The sequence below is a fragment of the Pituophis catenifer genome, unplaced genomic scaffold (assembly GCF_029215685.1).
Source record: "Pituophis catenifer annectens isolate HBS135680 unplaced genomic scaffold, rPitCat1.0.hap2 SCAF_3, whole genome shotgun sequence".
Lineage (NCBI taxonomy): Eukaryota > Metazoa > Chordata > Lepidosauria > Squamata > Colubridae > Pituophis > Pituophis catenifer.
In genome coordinates, this window is record NW_027256883.1 from 189,729,090 (window position 1) to 189,752,171 (window position 23,082).

The following is a 23,082-nucleotide window of genomic DNA, read 5'->3' on the forward strand; positions in this document are numbered from 1 at the left end:
TGGGGGGGAGAGCGAGTGGGCATGGCTGGGGTGAGCGTGGCCAACTCAACGTCCTGCAGCCCTCTGCCAGTGAAAATGGAGCCTGGGAGGGCCGCATGCAGCTCTCCTGAGCTCCGTTTTTGCTGGCAGAGGCATTGCTGGCTGGTCCACAGTTTACAGGGGGGCCCCACGGGCCAGATCTAAGCTCTAATAAGATCTAGGATCTAATAAGATCCAGCCCACGGGCCTTGAGTTTGACACCCCTGCTCTAGAAGATCAGATGTCTCAACAGCATTCCCTCTTCCAGTTTTATCTCTGCAACAGCCCTGTGTAGTAGATTAGGCTGATAGATATTGACTGGCCCAAAGTCTCTCTTTGAGCTTTCATGACTTAAGGATCTACAAAATTCCAGCCCAGCAGCTTAACTCTTACTACATTAGAACCACACATGCATGTTTTAATTTTTTTGGGGGGAAGTAGAAAACTACATGCCTGGACTTGAAGGTGGAATAGGAGTAGAAAAGAGCTGGACAATTCACATGATTATGTTGAGAGATACAGGAGGTACTGTATGCTGATATTCTAGATCCGTGATGGTGAACCTATGGCATGCGTGCCACAGGTGGCACGTGGAGCCATAACGGTGGGCACGTGAGCTCAGCTTATTTTCAGGCCTTCTGGGCCCACTGGAAGTAGGGAAACTGCCTTCCGGTCCTCCCAAAAGTCAGCAAGGTTTGTATTTCTGTATTTTTGTAGCATTTTACCTATATAGTTTTATTTTTTTAATATTGTAAGCCACTCAGAGGTGTCCCCCCCCCGCTCCCCCATGGTAAGATGGGTGGCCAATACATATAATAAATAACCAACCAAATAAACATTACTCTGAAAGGTGAAAATGCAAATAATCTGTAAGGTCTAGTACTGTTAAGGAGCACAGTTGACAAAATTGATAAAATGGCAACACATTCAGCAACCAGCCTAAGAAATGACTATTAAGACACTGAAGTAGTAGGATGGCCTTTGCTTTTAGGATTAACTGTCAAGGATAAAAGAATTAGCAGTCAAGAAATAGCAGTATTTGGTATGGAAGCAATGCAAGCCTTGGAAAAGATATTTGGAAGCTGCCACTTATCTAGTATATATCTACAAAGATCAGAATCATGCAGACAGTGGTTGTCCCTTCCCTGTACAGAAAAGAAAGATCGATTTTCAAGTAGTTTTAATGTCTTTGAACTTTGGGGTTGGAGAAAACTCCTGAGCATAATATGGGTACCTAAGACAGCAAACAAATGGATCGAAAAACAAATCAATACAGAGGTTTCATTCAAGGCACAAATGACCAGGGTCAAATTGCCATATTTTAGAAATATATTGCGAAGACCATATTCTTGTCCATAATGCTGGGAAAGGTAGAAGACAAGAAAAGGAGCCTTTGGAGCCCCAAGCCAAGGGGCAGAACCAGGTCTTTAAGCTCTTGCCAGAAGGTTAGGAGGGTTTAAGTCAGGGGTGGATTCAGCCAGTTCAGACGAACCATTAGCTCCAATGATCAGCTGAGAGCAAACCGGTTCACTCCAACAATCAGCCGGGTCTGCCTGCCTGCCTGCCCCTGGGCTAAACTGACCTATATCAGTGAACCCATTGTTGTTACACCGGTTGAATCCCACCACTGGTTTAAGTCAATTTCATTCTGGGGAGTGAGTGGGGGCAAGATGTTCCAAAGGGCAGGAGTGATGGCAGAGAAGGCTCTTCTTCTGGACCCCACCAACCAGAATATCCTGGCCAATGGGGCCTGCAGCATGCCTCCTCTGCTAGTACTAGTAGGATGGGCCAATTGCAGAACAGTGGTATTACATGGGCCCCAGGAACTGCTGGTGCTGCTGAATTTTGCACTCTGAAATGTTATCAAAATAGTCAGGTTATTAATGCTGCTTCTTGTATTTTTTAAAGCCACACTATTTTTCTTCCAAACTAGCTGTCCTCAAAATGTATTTAGCACATATTCCCCAGGCTGGCTGGAGAATTCTGAAAGTTAAAAATCCATACATATTAAAGTTTCCAAGTTTGAAAAATGCTGGTATACAGCCTTGTCTCAGTCAGCACGAGTTCAAAGCTTTTCTCGTTTGGATTTCTTTAGAGCCACAGATAGTAAAAGTGAAAGAGGTTTCTTCCTACATTGTTATCTATTTGATGGAGTATAAGTCTGGGACAGCTTTGAATTTCACTGTAAGAACAATGACTAAGTGTTCATTTGAATGTTTGCCTAACGTGCTGGTAGCCAAGAAATATCAATACATTCTTGTAAAGCAGCCTTCTAAATGCCTTGTCATTTCTGATGCCTTTGTTACAAAGTTAAAAGCTTATCCCATAGCTAATTGAAATGAAAACTAAGGTGGATTTAATATATATTCCAATCCACCTCTTTGTTTTCTAAAGCATAGAGGTAAATTTGTTCTGCCAACAGTACACATTTGTCTAACTCTTTTTGTTTGTCATGTATTTGTTTATGTCAGGTTTTATTTATCATCTGTAATAAAAATTTATAATAATTAGGATTGTGCAGGGTAAAACACAAGTCCAGAAGAGTATTGGCAAAAAACAAAACAAAACCCTGGTTAGATGTTTAGGATTAACCATGGAGTCCTTGGTGCTCTCTGACATGGCTGTTTGCTTGCAGATGTTTCGTTACCAACTACATAACATCTTCAGTGCTGGAAGGGAGTGGGATTTGCTCTTTGTTTATGTACAGTAGCTTGCCCTATTGGTGTTGGTGTCCTTGATTAGGCTGTTGTATACTGTTGGAATGTTTGTCTGGTGTTGATCCTGGTCAGTGGTGGGTTGCCCCCGGTTCGCACTGGTTCTATAGAACCGGTATTAAAACCGGCGGGAGGCTCCGCCCACTGTCCCCGATGTCATGAAGGCGTGGCCCCGCTGTGAACCAGTAGTAAAGGTAAGTAGAACTCACCCCTGATCCTGGTGTTTAATTTCTGTTTTCTGCATGTTGGTTCCAAGCAAGGAGTTATTTTGCTTTTTGTTTTCTAATATGCCTGTTTTATACTCTTATCGAAGTTTTGAATGCTATGTAAATATGCCTGTTGGTGGTTGAGCGCATCCATGAACACCAATTTACAGTCAGAAGACATGATAAAATATCTTTAATTACACCTGGTAGACTTAACCATGGTTTCAATTATGGAAATGTGAACATCCAAAACCAAGCTTAAATCCCCAAATTCTAGGAACTTCTGGCAAGTTCAATCAACACCTAGATAAGTAGAGATTGACATCATGATTAGCATCACAGAAACAAGCAGTATATAATGCTCTAATCAAAGAATAAGGGCACCAACTCAGACAAACAAATAGTAAATAAAACCTAATCATGGAACTGCAAAGAAGCAACAGCCCTACCAACATTAATAGGCCAAGCTACCTTATCTAAGAGGGACATGGTGGCTCAGTGGCTAAGACACTGAGCTTGTCGATCGAAAGGTTGGCAGTTCAGCTGTTCGAATCCCTAGTGCTGCGTAATGGGGTGAGTTCCCTTTACTTGTCCCAGCTTCTGCCAACCTAGCAGTTCAAAAGCACGTAAAAATGCAAGTAGAAAATAGGAACCACCTTTGGTGGGAAAGTAACAGTGTTCCATGCACCTTTGGCATTTAGTCATGCTGGCCACATGACCATAGAGACGTCTTCGGACAGTGCTGGCTCTTTGGCTTTGAAACAGAGATGAGCACCACCCCCTAGAGTCGGGAACGACTAGCACATATGTGCGAGGGGAACCTTTACCTTTACTTACCTTACCTTACTGTATCTAAACAGAGGGTATACCTCTCTCCCTTCTAGCATAGAGATGTTGCCAAATCTGGTAACTGCAAGCAAGCAATTAAGCTCAGAGGACACCAAGGACTCCACAATTGAACCCTGAGCTACAGATACTCTCTTCTATTGTTTAGGATCTTAGAGTATAGAATAATAGGGTTGGAAGGGACGTTGGAGGTTTTCTAGTCCAACCAATCTTGTTCCAGCAAGGAAGGCTCTTTCTCAGATGTTTAGTGCTTAAATACAGCCCAAAAGGCAGAGCTGTTCCAATCAATTGATTTTAATTAGTTAATTTAATTTTAGAGAAAGAAAAAAAAAGCTGACTTTGATCAGACCACCCTTTTTTTAAAAAAAAGATTTTTTTAAAATATATTTATTTATACAGACTGAGGGTGACAAAGCCAACATTTTAAGATGCAACTCACAAATGGTTATAGCTAGAAAATGAACTGAACAAAATGTTCATATTCTGATTAACCATGAGGAATCAGGATATTTATAATTTTGGGTCTCAGATTTGCACATGTCAAAACTTTACTAAAGAGAAATGCAGGGGGTGAAATTCAGCAGGTTCTGACAGGTTCTGGAGAACTGGTAGCGGAAATTTTGAGTAGTTCGGAGAACCGGCAAATACCACCTCTGGCTGGTGGGGAGGGAATGGGGATTTTGCAGTATCCTTCCCCCTGGAATGGGGTGGGAATGGAGATTTTGCAGTATCCTTCCCCTGCCACACCTACCAAGCCACACCCACCAAGCCATGCCATGCCCACCAAGCCACGCCCACAGAACCGGTAGTAAAAAAATTTGAATTCCATCATGGGATAAATGGCTTCTCTTCTCCGATCTTTGCATTTGCTCAAACAGTGACTCCTTTGCCCTGAATGAATGGAAGCAGCCAAGCCAAGATGAGGATGGGGAGGGCAACTGGCTAAGATTGCTTATTTACCATTTTAATTATTGTTATCTCTAACAGGATAAGGTAAAAGGGTAGGCCCAGAAGAACCTTGTGGGTGGATGTGAGCAGTGGAACAGGGGGAAAAAAACCCATGTGTGGGAGAGATGTAACCTGAGGTTGACTTTGGCACAGGGCATCTGGAGAATTTTTTTGCTGTGGAATAATGTTGAAAACTTGCAAATTTGTGAGAGATGGGAGCATTTAGTGTTTCATTAATATCTGAAAGGATACCATTTCTTAACCTCAGAAACTGTTGTCGGGTGACACAATCTAACTCAGTGACTATGGTTAATGTTTCATTTAAATGGTTTCAACTTCTACCCTCAAAAAGACGCTATAGGGCACTGCACACCAAAACAACGAGACACAAGGACAGTTTTTTTCCAAATGCCATCACTCTGCGTAACAACTAATTCCCACAACACTGTCAAATAATTTATAAAGACTGTATTACTATTCTTCCTCTCTTCCTTACTAGTATCTATCTCGTCTCACTTATTACTATAACCATGTTGCTTATATCTTTCTATTATATTGTTTTTATTTGTTTCCTAGAACGATTTGATATTTTATTAGTAATCTTGACTATCACTAAGTGTTGTATCTTTTTATTCGTGATGAATGTATTTTATTCTCCTTATGTATACTGAGAGCATATGCACCAAAGACAAATTCCTTGTGTGTCCAATCACACTTGACCAATAAGGAATTCTATTCTATTCTATTCTATTCTATTCTATTCTATTCTATTCTATTCTATTCTATTCTATTCTATTCTATTCTATTCTATTCTATTCTAAATAGGGTTTCGTTTGTTATTCTTTCTCTTCCTAGAGACTCAGACAATGAACTATGTGGGCCAGATTGCTGAAACTGTGTTTGGCACGGTGAAGGAGCTGTACAGGGGTCTGAATCCAGCCACCCTCACAGGCTGCATTGATGTGATTGTGGTAAGGCAACCAGATGGTTCCTTATGTTGTTCACCTTTCCACGTGCGCTTTGGGAAGCTGCGAGTTCTGCATTCCAGTGAGAAAGTGGTAAGTGGTTACAGATGTGTGGCCGCTAACGCTGTAATTTTCTGCAACTTAAACAGAATTCCTTCAGGTTCTCTCTCTCTCTCTCTCTCTCTGTGTTAATTTGGCAGGATGCACATTAGTAAGTAAAATAACCATGTTTTCAGGTCATTAAACTGGGACAAAACAGGCTTACATAGGGAAAGTTGGCACTTTTATGAAATGTGGCCTTTTATGGAATGTTCCTTCAAAAATTGTTCCAGCTTTGGCTGCTCAATGGAACCAAATGTATGGTAAGCCTCATTACACCATGCATCTGATGCCCACCCACTTATTCTCTTTAGAGTAGAAAGTGGAAGCCCATAGCCACTGGACATATTCACAAATCTTTATACTATACAAAGATTTCATGAAAGACTCTAATAATCATCCCAGTTTTTTGTGCTTCAGCCTTCAATCAGAATTCCTTTGGCTGGCAATGATTATTTGTTTATTAAATTTATATGTTGTCCATCTCACTATCCAAAGTGAAATGAATTATTACTATCACTATCCAAAGTGATGATGGCAGCTATACGCTAACATATCTGAAAGGCAAAAAAAAAAAAAAATCATCTCCTGTATTGTCAATTCATTTTTTTCATTAGTCTCTGAAAATGTTCAATACATGTAAAAAAAAAAATGGAATAGTCTCCATTCCTGTTTACTTTTTAGCAGTGAAAAATTCAACATGCTTTGAAACCTAAATCCATCTGCCTCATTTTATTAATAATAATAATAATAATAATAATAATAATAATTTTATTTCTATACCGCCCTTCTCCCGAAGGACTCAGGGCGGTGTACAGCCTATTTAAAAACACAGACAAACAATGGTATAAAATTTAAAATAATTAAATAAGTGGCTCAAATTTAAAACCCCAATAAATTTAAATACCCCAATTTAAAACTATTGTGTTGATAGTCCGGCCTGGCGGAACAACAGGGTCTTCAATGCGCAGCGAAACACCCGGAGGTCGGAGATCTTACGAATTTCCGGGGGCAGTTCGTTCCACAGGGCTGGGGCTCCCACAGAGAAGGCCCTCCCCCTGGGCGTCGCCAGCCGACATAGCTTGGCAGATGGCACCCTGAGGAGACCCTCTCTGTGGGAACGAACTGGTCGGTGGGAGGCTATTGGTGGCAGAAGACGGTCTCGGAGGTACCCGGGTCCTATGCCATGGAGCGCTTTAAAGGTGGTAACCAACACCTTGAATCGCACCCGGAAGACCACCGGGAGCCAGTGCAGCTTGCGCAGGAGGGGTGTCACATGGGCATAACGGGTTGCGCCCATAACCACCATTATTGTCAACTATGCCACACTAATCATGGTATATACAGCAGAATCATAAGATTGTTTTTACATAGCCTCAGGGGTAGGCTGCTGGGGGTTCGCAGGGGTTCGGGATAACCTCTAGCTAAGATTCTGTGTAGTTTGGAGAACTCCCAAATCTCACTTCTGGCTGGTGAATTCTAAAGGGCTTGGCTAAAAAATACATTTCAAACTCTCTCCTCAGCTGAATAAGGAAGGGCCAGCTTCAGCTCCATAATGTAAGCCCTGTAATACATAGAATAATAATTATTATTTGAATAACGAGAACTAATTGCTTAAGCTAAATCAACCTGTAGCAAAGGGATAGTTAAGTAATTTGAATCAGAAGGTAAGCCTTCTGATATTTTTGGGTTAGAGGCGAAGTCCTCTGTGTATCTGTTGAATGACGTACATTGCACAAAGTTGTCTCTCAGTGGAGCCATTTACAGCAGCACACCAGATATTTTTAAACTGGTCTGTGTACTTTTAATCTTCTTGCCCATTTCCTGCTATGTTGAAATCTGTCATTCCTACTGATAAAAGGGAGAATGAAGAAAGAGAGAGCCTCCACAGCAGAAAATGGAACTGGAAAGTGGCATTAATTAAACTGGAGATAGGGGAGTTGAAGGACACTACCAGATCCAGGGAAGAGGTGAAGAAGCTTCTTGGATGAGAAGTGAAACATCTTCAAAGAAAAACCAGAAAGTCCAGTTGCCTCTTGAAAAAGCACCTTTGGGACAACCATGACCTGGATGGCTGAGAATCTCCACAGACACTCAGTATTTGTGCAAGGAACATCAGGTGGAAGAATCCTGGTTGTAGCAGCATTGCCTTTATTATTTTTTCCCCCTAAACGTGACAATTCAGATCCAACTTGGATATTAGCAGTAATTGAGAAAAAAGTTCTTTTCCACTCCATAATTTTTTCACCTCCACATCTCCATGGCTTTTTTTCCTTGCAGTAATCTATTTGTTTTGTAAAAAAATCTGTAATAAAATTTGACTGAAACCCATAGATTTTTGTGGGTTCTTTAAACAGTAAGCATGCTCTTATTTATTTAGACATTTTATATATACTGACTGTAGAAATACACCTTAAACAGTGGTGGGATTCAGCCGGTTTGGGCAAACCAGTAGTTAAATTACTGTCTGGCCCCATCCCACCCCTCCCTGCCCCTTTCAGGAGTCCCCACGCACCCCATTTTGGTTCCCAGATAAGTGCAGGGAGGCCTCCTAGGCCCGAAACACGGTGCAGGAGGGTGCGGCGTGCTCCCCACACGGCCCGTTTTTGCTCCCAGGAGGTTGCAGGGAGCCTATTAGGCCCAAAATGGGGTGCGGGGGTGGCAAATCCCCTCCATGGCGTGTTTTTGCTCCCTGGGGGGGTGCAGAAGGCCAAGTGCTGCCTGTCACACCCACCATGGCCACACCCACCCAACTGTCATTAGGGCAGAGAACCAGTTGTTAAATTATTTGAATCCCACCACTGATCTTAAACACATTTCCTCTTTAAAAAACGTAAGATTAACATTGATATCTTAGTTCTGTCTTTCATGGCAACATGAAGGAAATGCTGCTGAATAAACTTAAATGATCTCTTCATTTCTAAATGTCTGTGGACCAGATCCATTTTCTCATCCTCCATTTCTGATTCAGGAAATGGTTGGAATTTTTTCAGAAATGGTTTCCTAGGTTTAAGATAATTTGATCTTTCCTTTTTTATTAGGTTGATATAGAAATCAATGGAGAGCCAGTCAATCTGCATATGAAGCTGGGTGACAATGGAGAAGCCTTTTTTGTCCAGGAGTCAGAAGAACAAAAGGTGGGCATATTTATAGGACATAAATATGCATCTGGCCATTTCTGTCAGACATACTTCTTAGGAGACCTGACCACTGATTCTCAACCTTAGCAACTTCAAAATCTATGGAGTTCAACTCCTAGAATGCTGAGAGTTGAAGTCCATGCATCTTAAAATTGCTAAGGTTGAGAAACATTGGGTTACACGAAAAACATAGTATTCTGAAGCCCTGTTGTGTGACACACACACACACACACACACACCCTTACCAAAATCAGATTTCTCATTGATTTCTCAGGTTTTGCTAGGGATTGCTCTTCACTGGGAAAACATGAGAACATCACTGCAATCTTCCCCTCTGAAATATCCAAGTCCAAAGAATATCCAAAGGAATATGCTCATTGTTGAACTGAGGTCTAGACAGTTTATCTTTTATTTTTTTTAAAAAAAGAGGATGAAGTTTCAAAATAGGTGTTGAGACATTTTTATTTAGTCCCAAGAAACAAATATTTTAAAATCTTTTCCAAGTGTTAATAATATTAAAAAAATATGGTTGAGGGAGAAGGTCTAGCTCTTGCAGCTGCTGCTTTTTCCCTGACTAATTGAGTTTATTTTTTCTTGGTAGGCGTGGGGTGAAATCTATCCATAGCTCTTAGAATCCTGGACTTGTAAAATCAGAATATGTAGATCTTCTAGTTTGCAATCCTTGGTTTATATTTTGTGCTGAGTTTGCAGTTTGATTTGCCTAGTGTTATGGCTTAAACCAGTAGTGGAATTAATTTTTTTTTACTACCAGTTTTGTGGGCGTGGCTTGGTGGGCATGGTGTGGCTTTGGTGGGCATGGCGGGGAAGGATACTGCAAAATCTCCATTCCTACCCCACTCCAGGGGAAGGATACTGCAAAATCCCCATTCCCTCCCCACTCCTGGGGGAAGGATATTGCAAAATCTCCATTCCCACCCCACTCCAGGAGAAGGATATTCAAAATCTCCATTCCCACCCTACTCTGGGGCCAACCAGAGGTGGTATTTGCCGGTTCTCCGAAGTACTCAAAATTTCTGCTACCGGTTCTCCAGAACCTGTCAGAACCTGTTGAATTTCACCCCTGCCTTAAACCTGACTCAATCCTGGCTGAGAAACTGATCAGATTTATGCCATCTGTCTCCCAGGAGAGAATCCCAAGCTTCTTGTGCACATCTCCCATCCCCACTGAGAAAAACATCGATGCTGTGGCCAAATCTGCCAAGTTATACGGGAACTCTGATGGCCTGGGCTCAGATACAGCTACTCGTAAGAAAAGATGGCGCAAGAAGAAGCCAAAGAAAAGAGAATCATCTGGAGATTCAACATCAGAAGAAGAAGGGACAGAGAGTGAGAGATCTCTGGAGGAGAAGCGAAAAGCGTTGATTTCCAAGTAAGAGTATATACCAAACTGGCAGTAGTACTGTCTTGTCTTCAAACGTTTGCTGTTGCTGAAATTCTTTTTAATTGCAGATGGCAGGTACTGAGTTTGGAATCTTTTTTATCTGAATTTATCCCCCTTTTCATTTAGCTGCTGATCTGCTACACCCAGTATCCTTGCTTTACTTATACAGGTAGTCTTCTAGGTACAACCATAATGAAGCCTGCACATCAAGATTGTAAGTTGTGATGGTCATAAAATAGGTTAACCCTTCGACTGACTCAATTTTGTTATCTTTTTTTGTGGCAGTTAAGCGATCCAATGGTTTGCTATGGTCCAGTTTTGCCAAAACCCAGAAGTAAGTACTGGTTAGGCAAAAGTGTCAAAAAAGGTTATGGGACCATGGGATGTTGCAAATGGCCATAAATGCAAGCCAGTTGCCAAATGGTCACATAACTGCAGGGCTGGGGCAGGCAACAGAACTTCAGAACTGAGTGATAAGTACCAAAGTCTGTCATAACTTAGAACAATCACTAAGCAACCAGTTATAAGTCAAGGACTAACTATATTCAATATTTCAGCTGATATATTGAAAAAACAAGTTAAGAGGGAAGTATGAAGCAGCTGTTAGTTCTGTGAAAATAAATGCATAAATAAACTGGCCTGTTAACTTCCAAGGGTTTGTTTCTAATCTGAAATCAATAAATGAATGAAAGATGTAAAGATAACATACCCAAACAAACAATTCTTCTAAAATTAGAGTGGCTTCAATGGCAGTAAGAGTTTTAGTTTAGTTGTTTGCCCTAAATGCAGATAGACATTTCTTCCCTGATTTTAATTATGAAATCTGCATAGCTTTATTGGAAAGGAAATCCATAGAAAACCACTGTACACTTGGTGATATTTATAAGATGTGGTTTCAATATTAATACCCTAAAGCCGTGATGGCGAATCTATGGCACACATGCCACAGGTGGTATGCAGAGCCATATCTATGTGCATGCGAGCATTACCCTATCTCAGCTCCAGTGCGCATGTGCGCGCTGGCCAGCTGATTTTCAGGCCTTCCGGGCCCACCGGAAGTCGGGAAATGGCCCGTTTCTGGCCTCCGGAGGGCCTCCGGGTGGGGGGGAGGCCATTTTTGCCCTCGCTAGGCTCCTAGAAAGCCAAAAGTGAGGGGAGTGGGGGGGGTCACGTGCACATGCACAGGACGCATTGAATTATGGGTGTGGGCACGCGCGCACACGACCCCCCCATGCTCCCCCCATTTTTGGCAGGCAACGGCAAAACGGTTAGCCATCACTGCCCTAAAACCTATCTTATGTTCAACCAAACTGAGTATAATCAGTCCTCCATATATTATGATTCTTCACAGATTTTATGAAAATCTTTCATTTTCTACCTATTCTGATGGGAAAACAGGAAGATGGCTAAAACTCTGACAACTTGAAATAACTATCAGTTTGTATTTAATTTGGTGGATCAAACTTTCTCAAAATATATTACTGAATTTTAAAGGACCTTTGGCAGATGTTCAGGTTTCAGATTACTTGATCTTGTCTAATGAGCATTTGTGTCATGGTTGATTGTCTTTTCTATATTTCGGAATAATGAGGCCCACAGGGAGAAAGGATGCTGAATTTAAGGTTTTTAAGTCTGTAGCACTTCAAAATCTTAATTTCTCCCACAGTGTTTATGCATTTGCAATTTAATATATTCTGCTGTAATGTAATGAAAGGTGCTTTGTATCTGGGTGGCAGAGTGGCATTTCTTTAGCCTTCTTGTTTTCAAGTAGGACTTAAGCGAAATAATGTCTCAGATTTTGTGTTTTCTTTCTGAATGCAAATAAGAAGGCACACCCTCCCTTTTTGTGTCCTTTTCCCAATCCAAATGAATTAATGCTGATGAAATTTCAAGGTTGCTCATGCACAACTTCTCAGGTGCGAACTTTGAATTTGCTGAGACAAAAGACATGAAGTGAGAACTGGCTCTGTGGCTTTTGGAAACAAGTCTGTTCAAATTTTCATAATAGTTTAAAGGTTCCAAAGATAGATGTTACTGTTCACGAATGAGATGGAAACAAAGATGTAAGTCAGATAACACTTGGTATGTGCTAAGGATTTGCCTTGCCCAATGAAAGCAATGCTAAACTAATGAAATATCAGCCTTGCAATATAAGGTTCCAATAGTTTGCAGTTTTTCTTTTTTGCATTTCAAATGCAAAAGGAGGTGATGAGGAACGTGGCCTTTGGCTGCATAACTCTTTCCCAGGAAAGCTTGCTTAGCATCTACTTTGAAGCTATTATAATGGCCTTTTTTAATTTTCCAGGATTTTTTTTCATTAACATAATATATGCAGTGAGCTTTTTTTTTTGTTTTGGGGATGCCTTTATACTGCTATATATTTATAATTTGAAATCAAAGTCTTGTAGAAACGTGTCAAAATATGGATTATAACTGCTTAAAGTGAACAAATGAACAAGGTTGCAGTCATGAATCAGAATTTGATCCGCTGGCAAGCTTGCCTGCCACATCAGTCAAGAAACCTTTGAGCTTGGAGCCCAGTGAGACTTCTGTATTCTGGTAAACAACTGATTGAAGATATCGCAGTAGCATAGTGGTTAATTAAAGCTGAATATATTTGTACATAAGCAGCATGTTCCATTCCCAAAACACACTGAGACATGTTGAGTGCTTGTGACAAAACTCCTTATTTAGATTATAAGAGCCACCTGAAAAGTCTAGGTCAAAATCATTTGGGAGCAATAAAAACATGAATACATTATTTTGCCTGGCCTTTGAAACATGCATCTTCTTCCCATCCCAGCCTTCCATGATTATAAAATATCAAAAACAAGCTGGTGTATGAATAACAGTGTTGCTTAAAATATTCTTATTTATACAAGACTATGGAAGCAATAGTAACAGGATTAATTCAGCCTCTTAGGAATGACATATGTAGTCCTATCCTTGTGCTTAGAAAAGCGAGGTCTGTCGTACATATGTATGATCCCATTTCTCATTTTTCTGACTAGTTTCTCAGTTTTCCGTTTGAAAATTATTTTCATCCTGTCTTTGCATTAGTTTAAATTTTTCAGAAAAGATTCATATACATTTTCATACCTTTTACTTTCAGGATATGAAATTCTTGAATATATTCTTCTAACAAGCACATTTTGCAAGCAAGTTCTTGCAACATAATACATTTTTATCTGCATAATTTTCTGGGATATTACCATTGATTGTTCAGAAAGTTGCACTGAAAAATCCAGATACAAACAAATAATTGTAGCTTAGTTTGCATGTACTGTAGATTTCAGAAGAATAAAGTAGTTAAGCTTGCATTAAAAAGTGAATTGGAGGAATTTCTAGTCATTCCATTCTTTTTTCTTTAATAAGTCTGCAAAGAATTGCAATTCACAGCAACCACCATTGGGCCTGGAATTTGGGTCGTTAGTTGTGCCCAATTATAAGGGCCTGCATGTTGCCAAGTGCCCAAATTTTTATCACATGACTGCAGCTGTAACTTCAGGCAGGGGCTGTAGATCCCTTCATTCAGTGTCATCATGACTTCGACAATCACTGAATGAACAGTCGTAAATGAAAGACTGCCTCTACTATTTTATTTCTGCCTCCTGCGTAGCAGGGGTGGGTTCTAAAATTGTTTACTACCGGTTCTGTGGGCGTGGCTTATTTTGTGGGTGTGGCTTGATGGTCATGTGACAATTATTTAGGATTTAGCAGAGGTACTGGTCTACCAGGCTTTTAACTGCTTGCAGAGCTGTACCGATCTACCAATTTATCTTTTGCAGGCACTGATCTACTCATGTATTTTTGCAGGCACTGGTCTACTCATGTATTTTTGCAGGCACCGGTCTACCCATTTATCTTTTGCAGGCATTGGTCTACCCATTTATTTTTGCAGGCACTGATCTACTCATGTATTTTTGCAGGCACTGATCTACTCATGTATTTTTGCAGGCACCGGTCTACCCATTTGTTTTCTTTTAACACTGATCAGCTGTAGGGCAGCCCTTTGAAGCCCCGTGACAAGGGTTTAAACAGTTTTTTTCCCTCTAGCCATCAGCTGGGACTCAGGAGGCAGAAATAGATTGGGGGGTGGGGCCAAATAAAAGGTAAGAATAACACAGGGGGTGGGGGGCACAGGGGGGCAGGGGGGTGGGGGGGCAGAACCAGTTCGGTGACATCATATTGTCACCCCTGCTGGCTCAGGAGAACCGGGCCGAACCGGGAGGAACCCACCACTGCTGCGTAGTCTGCAAATGGCTGTTCTGCAATCATCATTTGGTTATTTAAAAGTCTGGTGTAACCCACAGAGCTTCCCAGCACTGAAGCTGTCACAAATCACTTTAAATATTTCTGTGCAGTGCTCACAAGGGCCATGGTGACATAGTGATTAGAAGGCAGTATTGCAGGATAATTCTGCTGATTGCCAGGAGTTCGATTCTGACCAGCTCAAAGTTGACTCAGCCTTCTATCCTTCTGAGGTTGGTAAAATAAGGACCCAGATTGTTGCAGGCAATATTCTGACTCTATAAACCACTTAGAGAGGGCTGTAAAACATCTTGAAGCGGTATATAAGTCTAAGTGCTATTGCTATTGCTATCAAGTCAGTACAAGGCTCTTTCCTGTCAAGAATATAAAAGTATCCTGTTGAATCAGATCCCTGGTCCATCTAGCCCAGCAATCTGTTCTCACACTGGCCAATCAATGAACAAGGGAACCCACTAGTCTCCTGGAAGATGGCTTTCAGAGGCAGTTACAAGGCTAATGGTTGTTGATTGCTGTGACGTCTGTGAATTGGTCTAACCCTTTTTTGAAGACAGGTAGCCTGCAGGTAGCCAGCACTGTACTTTTTGGTCCAAGCACATGAATATCATCTAACTTTGTACCTAACTTCATTCTATCTTTCCTTATCAGTAACACAATGTACTACTCCTTTGGAGATGTCCAACAACAAGAAGATGGGACTCTACAACTTCAAGAAGTACATCCGTACTCTGATGGAGAGTTAGCTCCCCTGCAGAGGTAAATATAGCAGAGATGCAAAGGAGCCAAACAGTTCTACCTGTTTGAATATAAGATATGACTTGGGAAATGCAATGGTTGTACTTATGGACCCAGGGTCATCCCATCTGTATGCCATTTCTGATATGATATATCTGCTTTTTTTAAAAAAAAAAAAAAGAAAAAAAATCCAGTTCCTATTAGGACATCCAAACTTTTTGGATATATTTGAAGAGCTCTGGATCTTGGCTAGTATGGGAATATGGAGTCACCATGGTAGTATTAGAGATTTCTCAAACTTGGCACTCTTTGAAGAGGTTCACGACATCTAAGGGGCCTAGCTGGACATTATGGTTGACATTTAATTAATATCTAGCATTTCTGGAGAGTAAGTAGAGGAAGGCTATCATACTGAGCTTTCAAGGAGCACAATGGTCAAAGAAGAAAAGTGATCTTGGATATAACTCTCTTCCAGTTGCTTGTATGTCTATAGAAAAGAACATGTGGCCTCTTCAAGTGTCCCAGAAGCTAATACAGAAGTGGTGATAATGTTATTTGTTTGAAGATAGTAGGATTGAATCAGTTTTGGCTGTAATATTGATTCGGAATCAAGAGATTCAAGTCAAAGGAAATGGTGGAACTTAATGAAAGAAAAGGATAAGCACTCTTCCTTATTTTTTATTACTTATTTTATTTTATTTATTAGTTTGTCAAACATGTACAAGATAGCAGGTATAAATATGAACATGGACATGAATGAAGGAAATGAATACAAATAAATGGAGACAGTAGGACAGGGACGGTAGGCACACTGGTGCACTTATGCATGTCCCCTTTATGGACCTCTTAGGAATGGGGTGAGGTCTAAAAGAGCAGTCCTGAAAAAGTAAAAATAAAAAATGAAAGTTAAAAGAAAAGATGAATGAAAAATGATGGAAATGACTGTACATGTAAATGTGTCTATGAGAAATAAAAATTAAAAAAAATTTTTTTTAGAAAAGGAATGGGATGAGGTCCATGGTAGACAATTGAAGGTTGAAGGTTGAAGCTGTCTCTTCTTAGGAGAGACTAGATGACAGGAATAAAATAGCCAGATTCTTTTTCTAGTCCTTCAATTGATTTTACTCTCAATTTACTGGTATTCCTAAACTTCTCTTTCCTGATCTATTATATCAACTCTTACAATGATTTCTTGATTGTGCTGATTTCTATCATGCAATAGGTTAGATCACAAGTATTCTCTGCTATCAATACTAAAAATATTCTGATTTATCTCCCTTCCCCAGCCTTTCTCAAAGTTGTTCATCTGCTCCAAAAAGCGACTCTGAATTGGAGATCAGAAATCCTGAACTACCTCTTGGTTCTGAATCCCAGCTACAATGGTCCTGGGGAAGACTGCCAGAGGTGGGTGTACATAAAGGAAGGATCTCTGAGATGCATAGCTTCATGTCTCGTATGAATAGATGCAAAAATGTTTTCCATTATTATCATAATCATTGAAAAGAATACCCACATCTTTATATGTGTGTGTAAGACTCCCTTTTATAGCCTTTATAACAGGATGGTCTAAAATATACATAATATTTCAGAGGGGTGGAGACAGGAACTGAAATACACAAATAAATGATAGAAGATAGGCAGGGATGTATCTCATAGATGGACCAGGACAGGGTTTTCAGTATTTTAGTATTTTCCTGGGGATGGATGGATGGATGGATTTACTAGACTTTTATACCACCCCAATTTGTAGTTGGGTTACAGACCTGCTTAAAGGAGTGATATCGATAGAAATTCCACTTTTCTAGTTCTTAGTGGTTGGGCAGGAACTACTAGAAATAAGTGGTTTCAATCAATACTATGGTTATTTAAGGTTTATACTACAATTTTGGAATTGTCCTTGCTTCAGAGTTGCAAAACTTTTCAGCAACTGTTACTCAACAGGGATCAATGAGACCAGAAGTTTGGAATTTACTTGTGACTTCAGACTGTGTATTTCTGAATTATATCAATATATCATAAATTAACAAATAATTGCAACTGAAAGTAATTTAAACCAAAGGGTGTGACTTTATGAAAACCCTTATCTCTTTTTTATACAAATAAGATACTTCAAGAAAACATTATTTATATTTAATATTTTTAAATATTCAAAAGTTAAAAATATAAAATTAAATAAAAAAATTAAAAAGTTAATTCATTTCTTTGCATTAATTTAATATTCTGCAATCTTGGTTTGAATTCCAGTAAAATTATTCATTTGGCAGCAGTAGTATCTTGTATACATGCACATGCATGATGCAATAATGAACACCTGTAGCACGGGTGTCAAAGTCGGTTGCATCACGGGCTGGATTGTGCTTGGGTGGGTGTGGCCTGCATGTCACTTATCTGGCCCATGGCCCATCTGTCTCCTAGATAGAGTTTGACAGGCCTGACCTGTGGTTAGGGGAAAAAAAACCTTGTGTCACCAAAATCGTTTTGTTTTATCTCTTTTGTGAGATGTTTCATAAGACTTTTTTCCTTTTCAAGATGAGCAAATCAGACCGTGTAGAAGGAACCAAACCTGTCTCAAATGTCTCTGCAACACCAGCCAATGACCCAACTACTATTATCCCTACGGACGAGACAACTCACTTTGTGGCTATTACACCTGGCTCAGAGAGTGACCTGGGAACAGCAGACTCTGATGATACAGCATCTTCTCCCATAATTAAGCCAACCCCTGTTTTTCCTTCTGGAAATGGACTTCTGGGAGATGAAGACCCCTGTCCTTCCATTTGCATGGCTATAGATCAAGTGGACCCTGATCGTGGACTTTCAGGAGATACAGAAGTAATAGCAGCAGTTGCAGAAGACAACAGATCAAATTCCATCAAGGAGACAGATGTGCAGCCTACATATCCAGATTTGGAAGTGCCTTCTTTGGAAAAACCTTTGTCAAGCATAGAACCCTGTAGTAATCCAGAGATGAACCAGGAGAAGAGAAGGAGTAAGTGGAGATGGAAAGCTATTACAATATAGTTGAGGAATCTGTCAACAAAGTGTAATGGGCATCCTCAAACTTTAAGAGGAATGTTTCTTTTTGCTATGTTGATCAACCTAGAATGGAGCCTTCCAAATGTACTTGGAATTCACCAAGGAATCTTTTCCCGTTCTCTTGAAGAATCTTGCACATTATTTATAATTAGAGGATAGGAGAAGGTGTTCTGTTTTTAATCTTCTTCAGTACATTCTGTCCCTCCCAACCCTTTTCCATACCCAGCTATAGAAACCATCAAGAGTCCTAAATCAAGTACAGGTTGTTTTTTCACTTATAACCTTTTATTTTAGCAACCATTCAAAGTTAGAATGGCATTGAAAAAAGTGACTTACAACCATCGCAGTATCCCCCATGGTCACATGATCAAAATTCAGGCATTTGGCAACTGTCAAATATTTATGACAGTGACAGCATCCTGAGGGTCATGTGATCTCCATTTATGACCTTCCCAGCTCTGTTTGTAACAGAAAAAAGTCAATTGGAGAAGCCGAATTTGCTTAATGATCATATGATGTGCTTAATAACTGCAGTGATTTGCTTAAGAACCTTGGCAAAAAAGTAAAATTGGGCACAACTCATTTTACAATTGCCTTGCTTAGCAATAAAAATTCTGATCCCAATTGTGGTTGTAAGATGAGAACTATCTGTACTTGCAAAAGGTCTGTTTACATTTTGTATCCATAAGAAAGAGCCCTCCAAATGGAAATGCCACTTTAGAATATTCAGTCTGAATTCAGAAGTCTATTTTGCAGACAATGAGACAAATGAGTTTATAATGTCCATGGCTCTGGTTATTAAAGGAGGAAAGGGGATTAATTACAGTAATATTTATGCGGCTTTCTTGTCAGACTCTTTGCAATTTACAATATTGAAAGTACTGAAACATATAATGAAATACCAAAAAAACAAAATCAGTTGCTGACTTCCAGTTAAAAATATTTCTTCCTACAAGAGGGCTGCTTTTACCCATTTTACAAAGGATAAAAGAGTGGGGGATAACCTGACCTTGGGCAATGTGTCATCACATAAAATTCTGACCATTTTGTGTTAATCCAGTCATTAGAAATTGAAACCACCTTGATATCACCTTACTAACTAAATTCTATGAAATTGTTCTATGGATTTTTTTCAAAAAAATAATTTATACAATTTCCCCGAAAATAAGACCCTGTCTTATATTTTTTTGAGCCCTGAAATAAACGCTTGGCCTTATTGCCATGGGCATAAAAGCCTGATTGGGCTTATTGTCAGGGGATGTCTTATTTTGGGGGAAACAGGGTATTCACTGAGATTTTTTTGGGGGGGTGGGAATGAACTGCCTTCATTACTAGGGTGAGTGATTACAGAAATGTCTACAGAAATACAGTTTCTTCATTAAATTATCTGGGCCATTGTAATCATTTCTTAATCTCTTTGAGGTTCCATAAAGAAAAACCCTCATCTGGGACCTAGTGATATTTATTTAGACGATCTTTCAAACTTGGATGCGGAGCAATTAGCACTTTATTTCCCCAAGAGGTATGTCTATTGTTTCTGATTTCTTTGGAGAAACTATAGATGAGAAATTAGAATGATTGAATTCAAGTTACAGTAGGAAAGAGCCTTGAATGTCTTGACCAAAGCAAAATGCAGGAATTTAATCATGACCACCAGCCACATAACCTTTGTTTAAAATTATTCATCAAAAAGAAGCCCATGATATACCAGTGTAGAATGTTTCGTTGTTGTGACAAAGTTTTTTCTAACCTTCAAGTTAAGACATAGCCTAAAGAATTTAGTTGTAGTCACCAGAGATGCTATTGAAGCTTCTGTGTATTAGCACAATTTAGCAAAGTCCTTAAAAAGTGGGAATATGAACAGGATATTCAATCTTCCCTACAATCTGCCAATAGTTAAAGGTTATTATATGTAACTGGCAACTCCAGAAACCTTGCAACTAATAGTTTGGTTTCTTAATATCTTATTACCACATTAGAGAAGATGAAATCTGGATTCCATAAGTCCATAACGCATGTATACGGCATAAAACTATGATTTATGTGCAAACTGTTTCAGAAAATATGAGACAACATGTCTGTATTCAGATTAATATATGTACTGGATTGATTAATATTAATCCAGTATAAGTAAGATGACATTTTAGATGTGTGTGTTTATAAATAAATAAAATAAAAATAAGGAAACTTGTGGTTTTTTTCAAAAATTAATGGACTCCAATTTCTATCAGTCCAAGAGCTGTGAATAATAATTATAGGGAGAAGTTGGAGTTCAACGGCCATAGGTTTCTTACCCGAATTTAAAAGAAAGAGTCATAATTTAAAAGATAGTCATAATTTAGTCACTCCAAAGAACTTTCTATAGTACGCAAATTGCTTCTCCCAAATCTTACTGGAACAGATGATCCAGGGTTCAGAGATAACAGGGAACTTTCAGCAAATAAATAAAATATGTCATCATTTTTCTTGCCTTAAAGGAATAATAGGGATTCACGTGGTATAGATATTGTTGTTATTAGTTAACAACAACAACAACAACAACATGTATACCATGCTATTGATGTTGTTATTATTTGGTTTTCAGTGATGCTGAACTGAATTGGCCACGAGCACAATCTGACCCTGGAATCTTCTCTCATTCCCATGTGCTGGGTGGTGCAACAGGTGACAGCAATGCAGATAATCTGCTGGAGCCTATAGAAAATAACCCCATTCTCTTGTCTCTCTGTGGAGGTCTTGGAGACGATGGAGAATTAACTCATGGTATGTTTAGAGGCAAAGGAGGGAATTCGATTTGATACATTAACAGTTTTTATAACGATCTGACTTTGAGTTGGCATTCTACAGTACTATCTGATAAAGTTATTCTAAAGGAGATATTTATTGGGTGGGAAAAATAGTATCCAGTTATCGAATGAATTAGAAGACAATTATCTATCGAAGAGCTCCTCTTTGAGGGAGATGGGCAGTTTAGAAATATGAAATGTGAATATAAATATATTGCCTTCCATTTCAGCAGAGAAGTTTATGAAGCATATAGTGTCTTATCAGGAGTTTGCAGAGAACCCAGCAATTCTTGAAGACCCAAACTTGGTAATACAGATCCAAAAGAAGTAAGTAGAAATGCCACTTTCACTTGTGGTGTTCGTGTCCCCCAAAGGAGCTTTGTGTAGCCATGTATGTGTATCAGGGGTGGTATTCACTTACTTTCGCTACCGGTTCACAAATGTGAGTGTATGCTCCACCTCCACACATGCGCAGGACCTTTTGCACATGCGCAGAGTGTCAAAAATGGGATGTGATGACATCCGGGTGGGTGGGTGGAGCCTCTCACCGCCACCGCTAACAGTTTGCCCAAACTGGATAGAACCAGCTAAATACCGCCACTGATGTGTATACATGAGTGAATTCTAGTTGTATTCTGTGAGAATAATGTTAGTCTATGGCCTTAAAGCCTGCTTTGCTGAGTTAGTGAATTTTGTATGAAGGTGGAACTTGCATTCCCCTCTTATGTATTCTGGCTTCCAATCATTCCCCAAAAAGCTTTTTTAAAAAGACCTATATGTGGGAAAAAAAGCTCATACACTTTCATAAACTGAGTTCAGCAACCATGACAGCAGAAAATATATTGTAGCTCGAATTGGCTTGTCATGCGCTGGACTGCAAATGTTATTGTAGGCTAAGCCTTCCTTCTAGAGGCTAGCTAGGAAACCAGATTTAGATTTTTATGAAAACATATAATGAAACCTATTTCAGTTATATATTTATGAAGCAGACACACATATACCTGCAGATTGATAGTACGTTTCAGCTGCCTGTCACAAATATCTCAGATATTTCATGAAACAATAAGATTTAGTTGGGTCTGGCTGGGTTGAAAATTGGGCTTTGCCATTAGTTTGTGGTATTGTTATGGTGTAACTATATGCTTAAGCAAATAATTTGGTGCAGTGCTTAAACATCTACATACATTCATCCATTTGTACTGCGTCATCTTTCAGTTCTGTAATCTTGATGATCATTTTCCATGTATTATTTTGCTATCAGGCTCATGCCGCTATATACAGATTAATTTTTCCCCCCTCTCTAATTGCAGATACTACAATTGGGCAGTAGCAGCTCCTATGATTCTTTCCCTACAGGCATTCCAAAAGAATCTTCCCAAAGTAAGTTAATATGAATTTGTGTTTAGTAATCTATATATATATATAAAAGCCAAATACCACTCACTCATCATGAAATCTCCAGAACGGTAAAGTCTACAAACTTGAAATTTGGCACATATGTTTCAGTGGTGGGTTGCCCCCGGTTTGCACCGGTTCTATAGAACCAGTAGTAAAAGTGGTAGGAGGCTCCGCCCACCAACCCTGACATCATCAAAACGCTTCTGCACATGCGCAGAAGCTTCTGTGCATGCGCAGAAGAGAACGTGCACGCATGAAGCAGGCGTTCGTGGCCCCGCTGCAAACCAGTAGTAAAGGTAAGTAGAACCCACCCCTGATATGTTCCTCTTGGCTTCTAGGTGCTCGCTGAGAAAGGATTGTTTGAAATGACCATCAGATCATTAGTATTTCATATACAGTATTATATTCACACACGCTGATGCTAAGGAGTTAAACGTTCTACTCCCCCACCCCAACTGAAAGGAACTCTGTTCCAATTGCCAGTTGCCGTACGCTCTGATGCTACCCCTTTGCTAAACTG

The 23,082-nt window shown here is 39.8% G+C and overlaps 1 protein-coding gene across 1 annotated transcript in view; it reads left to right on the forward strand.

Annotated features, from left to right (window-relative positions):
* The window catches only part of LPIN3 (lipin 3), a 64,280-nt gene that overhangs the window by 23,923 nt on the left and 17,275 nt on the right, over positions 1-23,082 (forward strand). The window contains exons 2-11 of the mRNA XM_070939980.1: positions 5,588-5,790; positions 8,838-8,933; positions 10,082-10,326; positions 15,256-15,363; positions 16,629-16,746; positions 17,872-18,331; positions 19,801-19,900; positions 20,963-21,141; positions 21,395-21,491; positions 22,475-22,544. Coding sequence (XP_070796081.1) covers positions 5,599-5,790; positions 8,838-8,933; positions 10,082-10,326; positions 15,256-15,363; positions 16,629-16,746; positions 17,872-18,331; positions 19,801-19,900; positions 20,963-21,141; positions 21,395-21,491; positions 22,475-22,544 — 1,665 coding nt within the window. The 5' untranslated portion in view covers positions 5,588-5,598. The remainder of the gene's footprint in view (positions 1-5,587; positions 5,791-8,837; positions 8,934-10,081; positions 10,327-15,255; positions 15,364-16,628; positions 16,747-17,871; positions 18,332-19,800; positions 19,901-20,962; positions 21,142-21,394; positions 21,492-22,474; positions 22,545-23,082) is intronic.